This window comes from Anabrus simplex, chromosome 1, assembly GCF_040414725.1.
Source record: "Anabrus simplex isolate iqAnaSimp1 chromosome 1, ASM4041472v1, whole genome shotgun sequence".
Classification (NCBI taxonomy): domain Eukaryota; kingdom Metazoa; phylum Arthropoda; class Insecta; order Orthoptera; family Tettigoniidae; genus Anabrus; species Anabrus simplex.
Genome location: NC_090265.1, coordinates 1,069,391,564 through 1,069,405,993, shown reverse-complemented (window position 1 = coordinate 1,069,405,993; position 14,430 = coordinate 1,069,391,564). Strand labels below are relative to the sequence as shown.

The 14,430-nt window shown below is 37.6% G+C and overlaps 1 protein-coding gene across 1 annotated transcript in view; it reads right to left on the bottom strand.

Annotated features, from left to right (window-relative positions):
• The window catches only part of LOC136857981 (3'-5' RNA helicase YTHDC2), a 587,467-nt gene that overhangs the window by 306,802 nt on the left and 266,235 nt on the right, over positions 1-14,430 (bottom strand). The window contains exons 17-18 of the mRNA XM_067137136.2: positions 4,800-4,957; positions 874-988 (exon numbers count right to left, since the gene is read on the bottom strand). Coding sequence (XP_066993237.2) covers positions 874-988; positions 4,800-4,957 — 273 coding nt within the window. The remainder of the gene's footprint in view (positions 1-873; positions 989-4,799; positions 4,958-14,430) is intronic.

Below are 14,430 nucleotides of genomic sequence, written 5' to 3'. Positions count from 1 at the left end.
CACTGCCTTGCTGGACTCCACTTTTGGTCTGCAACCAGGATGTGCATCCGTCACCCAATTGCACACACCTGGTACAGTGCTCATACAGGATCTGAACCTTCCTCACCAGGCCCTCCGGCACATTCCTTTCTCAGCCATTCCCATATCTTTTTTGCAATGCTGTCATATGCCTTCTCAATATCAAGGAAAACCAAAAACAGATCTTTGCCTTTTTCCCAATATTTCTCCATTAACATACGGACACTGTAGATCAGGTCTGTTGTGGACCTGTTAAGCCTAAAGTCATACTGTTCCTCTTCGAACTGTGGTTTTAAGATGACTCGCAATCAGCTCTCTAAGATTTTCTTAAGAATCTTAAGCCCGTGAGAAAGGAGTGTTATTGCCTGGTAGTTGAGAGTATTTTTGGCAATTTCCTTTTATAAACAAGGGGAAAATGACTCCTTTGTTCCAATCAGTAGGTATCTTGTCATCTCTTCAAACTGCAATGAGCTCACTTCACTAAACAGTATATTCAATAGTGAATACACAAGCTCGTTGGAGTGCTTCTTACTACGAGTCATTATCACCCTTAGCAATGATGCCGAAGCCACAAGTGTTCAATGCTTTGTTCTGCAGCTTTTAACAGAAGTCTTTTAATATGAAAAAGCAAGAATAGCACACAAAAACCATAAAAAGGGATGCAGAATCCAGGGGCACTCTTTTCTCCAGAATTTGTTGCTAAGGAAGGCCAGCAATACTTATTTGGTAGAAAGTGTTCCAATGTGGTAATTATCATTAAGTACCTAACTTTATCATCAATAAGTACTTCATATATTACTAGCTGTACTATTATTTCTTTTTGTTCAAACATAAATTAAAAAATCAATGTTTTACCTGGAAAGCACGAAGTAACGCCATGTGGTCACTGTAAGTACCAGCTGCAAATTTCTTGCGTATTAATGCTGCTGCCCTCTTCTGTGAAGGTTGATTGGGCAGGATAAAAGGTTCTCTATAACATAAGGTTAAAACTATTATGATTATAAAAAGCAGAAAAATATTTCACTCTTCAGTACAACAGTGAGGCACTCTAATGTAGTAGAGAAAGAGAGAGAGAGAGAAACTACAAAATATACAAAAACAATAAATAGGGAATACTGTCCAGCTTCCTTGACAAATGACACAATTACAATTTATGGCCAAGGGGGTCTTCATTTCCGTCTTGTTTCTGCCCTCATCTCATTAGCCAACATCATATCTTATCAACCAACAAAGCACTGTTTATTTGTGACAGTATGTTCAACAACCACAATTCCCATTTCCAGCCCCAAAGAAAGTCCTCGTGTTACACATGAACAGAAACAGGCGGTGGTATTTCTTTCAATGGCTCAGGGCGAGATGTAGAGTTTTAAGAAATGGCAATTATCAGTTATCTCATTTGAAACAGGCTCAATTTATCTAAGAAAGCAAAACAAGGACATAGTAGCAAGACTTAACAATAGGCTCTTTAATCATACTCAGGCAAACTGAACACGAAAAAGTGCAGCATCCCATTGCACGTAGCAAACTTCAATGCTAATTGTGACAAATGTTGGGATGCCGTGTGCAATAAACATTCTCAAGAACTGTTTGAAAATTATTTGTGTAAAGTTTTATTTGTTTCAAACTCATGTTGATTGAAAAATCATAACTATAATGATGTTTTTAGGCCTATAAAAAGACACTATGAATATTATGAAGAAATTATGTGGATAAGATATTTGGCGTTACAGTAGAAGTCCGTTATAGCGAGAATTCATAATGGCGAAAAATTTACTCGCTATAGTGAATTGTCGTTATATCCGAATGTGTAAAAATCAGAAAAATCCCCATACACATTAAAATCAGTATGAAATGGCAAACAGTTTGTTTAAAACTTGCGTTTTTGCAGATAATATCCACACATTAATGCTTTAGAGGAAGTGTCCTTAAAATTAACATAAGATTGACAACATTAAAACTTCCTCTAAAGCATTATTTTGTCAATTTATGTATTTTTCATCTAAACAGTGTTATGTGGCTGAAGATGTTGATAATATACGAAACATGTAACATTTTTAACCATTAAGCTGCCTTAGGCAATCATTGTATCGACTAGGTGGAAAATAAATAAAGGGTTGTGAATCTATTGAAGTGCGATACGGACCATGAAGCTGATTTTATGTAAGGTACAGCAGATGCGTTATAACTCTGCTACTGAGTAGCTGTGGCCTTTCTAATAATTCGAAGGCTTGCATGTTTTGATGCCATTCTGCAGATTTGAGAAACATTTTTATAGAGAATAATAGAATGTCATCCTCTCTTCACTATTTCCTGAGATCCTGTGACGTTATACACAGGCACTGTACAACGGTCGCCGCGGCTAGCGATGTATGGCAAAGAGATGATCGTTTATTGTCAGCGAGTTAGTTGCGCGCGCGCGCGCGCGTGTGTGTGTGTGTGTGTGTGTGTGTGTGTGTGAGAAAAAGACCCTTGTTTTCTTCACATCAGATTCTGAGGAAGAAATGTCGTCTTGGATTCGGAGAAATACGGTATCACTCCAGAGGCTTCTGTGGCAAGCATTTCAGTTTCTTCTTCAAACGGCATCACCTAACCTAACCGTATATGTATCATGAAAACCTATTTGAAACGCATATAGAGAAATGATAACCACCTCACGAAAAATTTACATGTAAATAGACTTTCCGAAACTTAACTAGACGCGAGAAGATATGAAATATCCTCTGAAATCAGTGATGTACTCTGCCATATCTTGAGATGTATCACATTCTTACTTAATTTCCGTCTACAATATTAAAATTAAGATATCTTTTACTTCGGTCTTTATTTTTAATGAGTTAACAACTGCTATCAGCCACGTTATTTATGCATTTATTACAAAAACGTGCTATCCTCTTTCATTTCGAATTATCTTTAGAGAACAGCAGTCGACGGGTATTACTAATGGACTCCAACTTCGCCTTTGAATGTCAACGAGAGAGCTCGCAAATGCACAGTGAGAAAACTATACCGTACGGAAGATGATCGATCGCATTTTGTTGCAAACGGTTCAGTTTTCTTATTCAAACTTCAAGCGCCAGTAGAGAAATGATAACCTACTCGCTATAAATTTTCATAACAGCCTTTGCCTAATTTAACCAAACGCGACAAAATATAAACTAACCTCTGAAATCAATTAAGCACTCTGCCATATCCCATTCTTACTTAATTGCAGTATTTAGTCTCAAAATTAAGCGGTCATTTAGTCAGCCTTAATTTTTAATGAGTGAACAACCATTATCTGACACATTTACGCATTTATTACCAAAATATATTCTCTTTCATTTTGAATTTTTTTTACGGAACAGCTGTCGTCAGGTATTACTAATCCACCAGACCAAATATTGTTTATTTCCTTACTGTCATTTATTAATTTTAAAAAAAACTATTCTTCTCCTTCCTTTATTTTTCTCCCTTCACCTCCTCAAGATTTCCTTTGAACCTTACCTACCACCATTTCTCTCTTCAGCTTATCACAACACGCGTAAATTCTCTTATGACATATTTTATTTAAACATTTTCTTCCACCTGACCAAATTTATTTATTTCCTACTGTCATTTATTCAAAGTCAATTGTATGGTCCGCATTGAACTGCAAATTTATATCCACCTTTATTTAACTCCATATATGTTATTCCACCTCGTGATACATCCATCGTCCTTCAAGATTCCAGAAGCAGAAGAGCTTTCTTCTAGCATCTTACTTCGCATCGACAATTATTTCTAGTTTATAAACATCCTGAGAAGACAATGTTATGGTACTTTAATTTTCAATTGATCTCTGAATGTACATCATCATCGCTTGAAAACCAACCTTTTTCGATTTCCACTTTCACAACTTGTCATTTTTATACGACGCACGGGAATTTTTTATGAATCTCTATTTTTTAACATAATATAGCGCTTCTCTGGACTCCTAAGCCTCCACGCACAACAATTACCTAGTTCCAAAAAACTGAAGAGCCTTTCCAAAATCCATGTGTTTTGACGTCTATGAATACCTTAAAAAATGATGTAACTTCTTCGAATATACAACAGCAAACTCAAGATGCCAGCATTCAACTGATAATTCTTCTTTATAACATCTTTTAGTGCACACTGGACTTTTACTGCTATATGGCGCACTGAACTTTATTCATAAATAAACAACATAACTTACGCTCAGTGCTTCGTCAATTGGAAGAGTTATTATTTTTAATATATTGCTGCTCAATATCCCACATGGTATGTACTTTTAAAAAGACTGTACTTGTATTTACATTGTTTATTTTTTCTTCGATATTTACGCTTTATTTACTTCAGGCTGATGATGACCTATTACTAGGTCGAAACTAGTCCCTATGTAATCTAAACTATTTACATTTTGTATTGAAAAGGTGGACCCAAAATAATATATTAATTTACTCTATTGTAATCGCCTTCGAATGTCGACGATAGAACTCGCTAGTGCACATAGCAAGGAAACGATGCCGAAGGTAATCGATCGCATGCAATATCATTGCTGTGGTTCCTAAATATCGGTAACGGAAAAAATCGTGCACGTTTAATCACTCGTAATAACGGATGCGCCAGTAATAGAGCTCTCGCTGTATCCGAAGGACGATACACAGTTTAATATAGGAATTTTGAAGGGACAGAAAAAAATCGCCGCTATAACTGAGTTATATGCCATACTCGCTATAGTGGACTTCTACTGTATTTAAAAAAATCTAATATTATTGACTTAATTTACTGTAAGATTTTACCTGTAAGCCAAAGAACACACAATAGTAAGTACAGGATCCAAGCATTTCAGTATAACTGAGTACAGAAGCATTTTCCCCAGACGAGGCTCAATAGGTAGGTCCAGAAGATGATGACCTAATTCAGTCAGATCTTCCCATGAGTCCAGGGCATCAATAGTCTGGAAAGGAAACACAACCCAAAATGACTATGTAAAGCTTTTTACTGAAAGAAGTTATTGTTATATTGTCGGAAAAGTTTTGTTCTTCTTACATACACGACTACCGTATTCAGTCTCTAATATAAGGTATTTAAATATCCCTCCAGGTATTTTAGAGTTTGACAAAGCAGCAAGCAGAGTACTTTATACGAAATGAAGCTATGAAAGCAAAAACAAAGAAATTACAAGTTCATTTTTACCAATCTCACAAACAGTCAATATGTCCACCCTTAATATACTCAACAGACATCAATTCTATCATCCAGTTCTCCCCTCTCACATGCTACAGCATATCAAGGTAACACTAACCACAGTATCTGCAATTATTTGTCGAAGCAGTGGCAAATGAGGAACATGGACAAGGTCTCTGACAAAAAAAGTCTCATGGAATTCTACCAGGTGACTGGGAACCATGGCAAGAAAATTAAAAGTCAATCCAGCAGTTAGGAAGACTAATATTAAAGGAAGGCAGGTACTGTACCTTGGACAACATAGAAGGGAGGGGTCTCATGATCGGTGCGAAAGGGACAGTCCCTAAGAAGACGATAGAACTGATGAAGACCTTCAACATCAGTACTAAGGAGTTCATCGACTGGGGGCTGAAAGCACTCAGGGGTTCTCTTTTGATACTCAGACACCACTTACACTCGCCAGACTGAGACATAATATACTTATTTTTATTTCTGAATGAATTGTTTGTGTATTCTTTGTCTTTGGCAGCCTCCAAGTGGAGGAAGATTTTAAAAATGATAAAAATAAATAAAAATCTAGCCATAACTATTTTTACAAACTTCTGGCTTGTATGTTAAACAAGTTTTCCAGGTAGCAAGCAACCCTTGTGGTGAAAGTTAGTCCTGACCAGCATGTTCAACAGTGAAAGAGAAAGTGTAGATCATCTTTGCTTAAGCATCGAGTCGGGTGGGTATGAAAACAGGTTCGCTGCAATTGCCTTGCATAAAATCATCAACTGAGATTTTCCAAAACCTGAAACAACTGAAAATCAGCAATAGGTTCGTTTCACCGAAGACCGTAAAAGTAGTTAGTGGGACGTAAAGCAAATAACATTATTATGTTTACCAGACAATCAAGTGATGTACTGGGACAGGCGGTATTAAAGATCACACAAGGGTAGGTTGTCTTCGCATTGTAAGAACAGTTGTGGCTGTTAAGGCAGTGGCAGCCCGTGTCCAGCAAAATCCTGTCTGGAAGCACAAGATAGAGGCATGGGAACTCAACATTTCACCATGATGATCATTATCCATGGTACTTTCTGAAGACCTTGGGGTTAGAGTTTACCAGTGGAGCCCTGGACATTTCCCGACACTACAGCTAAGCAGCAGAGGAAACTGAAATCAAGGCAGCTCTTGCAATGGTATTCCAATAATGGGCATCAAACAATTCTCTTTGAGAATACAATTTTTAAGAGATGTGTTGGTCAATCTTTTCAATATTTTTTGATATCACTCAGTTTAAATCTCATTTAGTCATAATTAATGTAGTACATGTTTCATACTCCTTCAAGAACATCGTCAGCTATAACTGACAGTATATAATAATTCAAAATTTCTATCCAAAAAGATATACATGTGAAGATTAAAATACATTTTAGATGAAGAAAGCAAACTGTCAAAACCTTTTTTTTTTTTTTAATTTTTTAATTTTTTTTCCCCCTCTTAATATGTTATTACAATTTGCTTCACGTCGTGCTGACACAAATAGATTTTATCGCAACGATGGGATAGGAAAGGTCTAGGAGTGGGAAGGAAGAAGCCATGGCCTTAATTAAGGTACAGCCCCAGCATTTGCCTGTTGTGAAAAATAGGAAACCACGATAACCATATTTATTTTGACAATTTGAAACATAAATTATTAATAACCTCCAAGGCATTATTTTTTCTGGACAAGATACGATGACATTATTATTGACCACCACCTTATTAAAGAAAACACTTTGCTTCAAGACTTGAATTCATTAGAAAACAAATCTTTAAATATTTTGGATCTCAGCATCACTAGAAAAAACCATTCACTTACGACATCTATAGAAAACCAATACATACTTTGAAATATTAAAATATTAATATTAATATTAATATTAATATAAATATTAAAAGAGAAACGATTCTCAACATCCAGCCACACAAAAGAAAGCAGCTTTTCATACAGGCTAATATACAAAGCCATTAGCATCTCTCTGTCAGCCAGTAATTTCAAAACAAGTCAATAATATTTATAATATAGCACTTAACGGTTATGATAAGCAATTTGTTGACAAAGTCATTCATTAACTAAAAAGTAAACCCTCCACTTTCCTTACTAGGTAACCAAAAAGCAAAAAAATACCTCACTTTCATGTATAATAGTAAACAAATTTTGCAGATAACCAATGTATTTAAAAAGCATATATATTTTCCATAGCTTTCAAAACTCAGAGTATTAATTCCAGCATCTTTTATAACACACATACAGTCAACAAGAAGAACATATATTGCAATTCAGGTGTTTACAAACACAAGTGTCAAAACTGCACTTCAAGGCCAAACTGGTAAAAATTTCAATATCAGTTATCAGGAACATTTTAATGCTAAAAGCACAATGAATTTTCAGCTAAGAATGAATGTATGTCATATTTCCATTATGTATTTACATCCACTGACAATGCTCTATTAATTCTCCGTTGAGAACATAAGGGCAAATTACTGAACTTCTATGAAAACATTCTCATGCATTTAGATCCAAGGATTAACTCCATTTTCAATTTTAATTACTCAGCAAACTAACATTCTTTCCAAGACATAATCCCTCTTGAAAAATAAAAATAAAATACAACTCTTCCTGTTTTTTTCAAAAAAGTTTCATAAAAGTTTTCCCTATCACAATTTCCTCTTAACCCTCCCTTGCCGCAATCAACAGCTGATCTGCTTGGCAATCCAACAGTTTCATGTTTTTGCTACATTTCTTTTCTTTTCTGTATCGACAACATATTTTATGTTTTCTAACTGTCAATTTCCAATATTTTCTTCAGCACGATATTTCTGATGCAACTGATACTTTTCAATAAGATTTCAAGAATAAGTGGGTTTTTTTTTAATATAATCTTTCTGATTTTTGGTTATGTTTGGGTAAAAAACATTTCATTTTATAACTGTTAGCCTCTTCAGTCTGCCGAAACTAACTTCGAGTAAATAAATTTATAAACTACCTGAAAGAGAAAACATAGGGCAACAGTATTAAGACGGGATTCCACTGAGACAACATTTGGGCGACATGGAGCATGCGGCTGTCAACAAATGTTGCTCTTTGTAGCATGCGGCTTGTTGTCAGTGGGGCAGAAAAGATGTGGCATGCTACATGTGTTGCCGCGTGTAGCATGCGTCACTTGTCAAGACTTGTCGCCAACTACAAAAGTTATTCCATCAAAGCAACCAAGACAACCGTTCCTCACTCGACTTTGACCACCTGGTGACAGCCACACTTCCTTGATGTACCGGTACTTGTTTCGAATTTCTCCACCTATCATCTCACGAATCATCCCGGAAATGTGCATGGCGCAGAGTGATCCAAGCTGATAAGGCACGTTGGAATTCTCAAGAGGCGAAAACCATTAGTGATGAGTTTATGGAGTACTTTGTCAGATGAAGGTCGTGCACCATGGCAGAATCGATACGCCTAGAGGTATGGGAAGATTTAGAAACTTCTTGTTTACTGGAATTTAATGATATTTTAAAAAAATTAAAATGTATTTTTTTAAAGCAGAATATCTTGACCCTATTTTGATTATTTTACCCCCTTCTAGTTCACATTTCTAATACAGTTATACTAGGAGAATGAAAGAACTCGTGGCAACTACGACAATAAGTAGAAAAAAAAACATGGCACTACAGCCCTTGAAGGGCCTTGGCCTACCAAACAACTGCTGCTCAGCCCGAAGGCCTGCAGATTACGAGGTGTCATGTGGTCAGCACGACGAATCCTCTCGGTCGTTATTCTTGGCTTTCTAGACCAGGGCCGCTATCTCACCATCAGATATCTCCTCAATTCTAATCACGTAGGCTGAGTGGACCTCGAACCAGCCCTCAGGTCCAGGTAAAAATCCCTGACCTGGCCGGGAATCGAGCCCGGGGCCTTCGGGTAAGAGGCAGGCATGCTACCCCTACACCACGGTGCCGACAATAAGTAGACATAGTGAGGAAGAAAAAGACTGTGATGAAACAGTGTTGGAAGACTGCGTAATTAGAGTAGCGGCGAAAGATATCCAAATAAAAAGTAGATTAATTGTTGTGTGTTAACAGTGTAGAAAAGAGAACCATTTGTTGTTATACTATTAAACGACGTATTTAAGAGAAAGCCATAGGCATGGTGATGCCATAAGATACTGATATGTAGGATATATTATTATCATCATCATCATCATCATCATCATCATTATTATTAATATTATTATTATTATTGTACAATAATGTTATTGGCTTTACGTCTCATTACTACTTTTACGGTTTTTTGAGTCGCCGAGGTGCCGCAATTTAGTGCAGCAGGCGTTATTTTACGTGCCATGAAATCTACCGACACGAGACTAACGTAGGTCTACTTAAGCACCTTCAAATACCACTGGACTGAGTTAGAATCGAACCTGCCAAGTTTATTTTTGTTGTTATAGTAGTTAGTATTATGTCATTAAATTATATTTTAATAGTTATCTCTAATTTAGTTATTTCTAGTGCAAACTATTGCCAGTGCTAATAACGAGAAAACCAGGCATTGAATAATAATAATAATAATAATAATAATAATAATAATAATAATAATAATAATAATAATAATGGCTTCACATCCCACTATCTACTTTTACGGTTTTCGGAGATGGCGAGGTGCCGGAATTTAGGCCCGCAGGAATTCCTTTACGTGCCACCGAGACGAGCCCGACATGTTTGAGCACCTTCAAATACCACCGGACTGAGACAGGATCAAACCTGCCAAGTTGGGGTCAGAAGACCAGCGCCTCAACCGTCTGAGCCACTCAGCCCGGCAGGCATGGAATAAATCACAATCTTGTTTACAAAAATTCATAAGGACTTAACTTATTTAATTTATTAGAGGAAAACAGTGGCTTAAAATCAGTTCACCTCACGTTCCTCATTATCATCTGACGTTTGGAGCATAGATGTCAAGAGGAAAGGCAAGTAGATTATATGCGAACCGCAGGTTTCCTCTCAATGGAGAAGCACCACCAGTTTTCATTTTCCGAATTCTTTTATGGTCTCGGTGGAAAGCTGAACGCATTTTAAATTTTCTTCAGTTCATGGACACTGCAGTCATATTTTTCTGGGGGCCGTTTTAACGTATGCTTTCTTTACTAATGTTTTTATAATCACTCAATGTTACATCGCGCAGTTCTGGAGCTTTATGAGAACCCCCAATTAAATTTGCAGCGTTTCCAATAGCCCACTTCATCTCGCCACACGGAAATTGTAGCACCGATCCACACACTGTTGGATCCCGGGCGACACTGTTGGACAAGCATACTTTTGAAGCATGCGGCACCAGAGTGTTCAACAGATGGCAACATGTCTTATGTCACACAGCCGCACGTTATATGTCGTGCCGTGTTTCTTCAATTGAAAGTCGACTGCAGCATGTTTCACTGTTGAATGCTCCATGTCGCCCAAATGTTGCCTCAGTGGAATCCCGCCTTTACACCTGTATAAGAAACATACATGCATACATACATACATACATACATACATACATACATAATCATTATAGACTGTTATGCCTTTCAGCGTTCAGTCTGCAAGCCTCTGTGAATTTACTAAATGTCGCCACAATCCTCGATTTGCAACTAGTGTTGTGGCCTCATAGTCTATTATGGATCTGGTACCCCTAGCCTCCCATGTGTAGCGGTGAATAGCCTTATGCTTGAAGAATGTATTCTTAACAGCTAAACCCATACTAGCACAGAAGTCCAGCAAACGCTTCCCATTCCCATTAGCTTCCATATCTTCTCCACATTTACCAATCACCCTTTCGTATCCTTCAATTCTATTCCCAACTCTCGCATTGAAATCGCCCATTACTACTATTCTATCCTTGCTGTTTACCCTGACTACGATGTCACTCAATGCTTCATAAAACTTGTCAACTTCATCCTCATCTGCACCCTCACATAGTGAATACACGGACACAATTCTAGTCCTAATTCCTCCCACTGACAAATCTACCCACATCATTTGCTCATTTACGTGCCTAACAGAAACTATGTTCCGTGCAATGGTATTCCTGATAAAGAGCCCTACCCCCCACTCTGCTCTTCCCTTTCTAACACCCGTCAAGTACACTTTATAATCTCCTATCTCTTCCTCGTTATCTCCCCTTACCCGAATATCACTTACTCCTAGCACATCCAGATGCACCCTCTTTGCTGACTCAGCCAGTTCTACTTTCTTTCTTCCATAAGCACCATTAATATTGATAGCTCCCCATCGAATTCCGTTTCGTTCGCCAAGTTGTTTCCAAGGAGTCCCTCGCCTGTCAAATGGGAGTGGGACTCCGTTACTCCCATAGGTCCGAGGCTTGCTTAAAATGTTCTGAGCTCGGTCGATTCATGAAGCAGGATGCTGCCCTACTTGCACATAGTCCAAGTGAGGATCTCTCCTCTAACGGGTTATGGACCACCAGTGGATTGTATAGTCCTAGCCGCCCGAGCACAAGGAGGGCCACGACTCAGAATATGTCCGAGATGCCCACTCCCATTCCATAGCAACTGGTATCCCGACTCTCAGGACCACTTACTAGGCCACTCAGCCGTTGCCCATGGTTCACGAACTAGGACGTGACTACAGTAACCCACAAACATGAACAACAATTTAATTAAAATAGAATGACATTTTTCGTTCTTGAAAGAACATTGCCAGATTCTATCAAATCACAATCAAATATTAAGAAATAAACATTTATGGTCATTTCTGTTTAAATACTTAGCAACTTGAAATCTGAAACTTACCTTAATGGTGTCCTCTTTTGTCTCAACTTCAGAATTTTCTGCAGTAAAATAAATATTTGAGTGCTAAGGTGCCAAGCCAGTGGCCAAAGAATACTTATTAATTTATTTATTTATTCCTGACTTACATTTGTGGCGGTTAGGGCTCGCGGCACTCTCTTAACTTAAACACCATAAACAATAAAATTTTAAAATGTAAACATAAAAGTAAGACATAGTAATTCTACAAAGAAATAATACTACGGACAGATAATTCTAAGACTAAGTTACAATTCAGTACGGCAATTAGTGTGACAATATTAGTAATAATATTATAAAGAGGAAATATAGTAATAATAATAATGGCTGGAGTGCATAATAGGTGAAGAAAACCCATTCACACAACATACACACGACTCGGACAACTCAGTTACATGTTCCCAGGAAAAATTTTTGGCAGACAGATTTGAATTTATGAGAGAAAGTAACGTGCCGAATGTCCATTGGGAGTGTATTCCAGAGTCTCGATGCAGTAACTAAAAAGGAATGATAGTAGGAATTCATTTGATTCAGTGGAATTTCAAGTAGGGAACCAGAATGGGTACTAATTTCATGGAATGAGGAAAGGAAATTAAAATTAGAAGATAAGTAAGTAGGAGTGTTCATCAAGAACACTTGGTAAACAAGTGTCTTTAGGTGGAAATTCCTTTGTTCATTTATGCGTAGCCATTCCAATGATCTGAAATATGGTGTAACACGAGTGTCAGGTCGCAGTTGGAAGGCATATCGTATGCATGAGTGTTGTGCTTGTTGAAGTCTCATAGCTTGTTCAGTATTTAGATTGACTAGTATCGTGCGACTAGTCTAAAATTGGGAATACTAGTGCTTGGATATTTTAATTTAAGTTTTTAAAGAAAAGAATTCTTGTGGTGTTTCAGAGGATATAGAGCTGCATGAACCTTTCTACATACATTTGTTACATGTTCATTCCAGATCAGATTCTCATTGATGGATATTCCAAGATTAGTTACATTTTTAAGGTACGGTACAGCAATGTCATCGACTATGATTGGAGGAGGATTGATATTGCTTATTACATGTAAATAATACTTCGTGTTTTACAAGGATTTAGGATTAAGTGGTTGTTTTTAGAATAGGTGCTAAGCCTTTCAATATCTGAATTAATATGCTGAACTGTTTCATGTAAAATGTTTGTAGTGGTGTGTTTGTATATCTGCAGATCATCAGCATGTAAGTGGTAGTTCCAATACTGAAGTGTGGAGGGTATGTCATTAATATGCAAGACGAACAATAGGGGCCCTAGAACAGATCCTTGAGGGACAACGGATAATTTTATAGCCCATTGGGATCTTTGATTGTTTACCACTACGCACTGGCGACGATTTGTAAGGTACGACTTTAAAAAATATAGGCCCATCGGGCCAATATGCAGAGAGCGGAGCTTGGATAATAGTATGTTATTTACTGTGTGGAACGCGCTACTGAAGTCAAGGAGTGTCAGTTTTGTCACCTGCCGTTTGTCCATTGCTAGTCTTATGTCATTTGTTACCCTAATAAGTGCAGTCGTAGTACTGTGTCCCTTTCTGAAGCCAGATTGCAATGGGTCAAAAAGAGAATGTCTGGTTAAGAATTCTACTAGCTGCTGTGTACAACTCGTTCAAGAACTTTCGAGAGAGGCGGAAGAATCAAAATAGGCCAGTAATCAGATGGCGCATTTACTGTGGTATGCTTTAATATTAGGGTTACTAGAGCATCCTTCCATGCAGTTGGAAACATCCCGGTGGTGAGACAGTAGTTTACAATGTGGGTAATAATTGGTAGGACCGTACCAATGCTTTTTTATAAAACCTATTGGGATGTTATCTGCTCCTTTAGCTTGTGGCGTAACTGAATTCAAAATACGCTTTACATCATTTACACTGACAGGGTGAAAAGAGAAATTATGTTCATTTTTTATAAGGTCACTGATTCTTTTATTTAGATGGGTATGATTTTGAGGTTGAGATTCCTTTATTGGGTTAGTCACAAAGTGAGAGTTAAGTGTATCGAGAGATATAGTTGGCACATGTGGTTCTTTGCATTTTCCAACTCCCACAGCTCAAAGTAGGTTCCATGTTTCACGTGCATTTAAGTTCCTTGTTACAATTTTAATGTGATTAAATTTGCCATTTCGAATTAATTGCTTTGTTCTGTTGTGTAAAAGACAATACTGTTCAAAATCTAGTTCATTATTTGTTTCCTTGTATAGGTGGATCATTGCGCCACGGCGAGCCATTGTTGCTTTTATATCGCTAGTTAACCAAGGTGCAGGCGAGCGACTCTAGTTTGCCTAACGGCCCTTTCACACGAGGCGACTAGTGGCGGCGATCGGTGGCGGAAACTTACAGCGGAGTATTCTTTTAAATGAGAGCTTTCATACGCGGTGACTGCAGTTGCG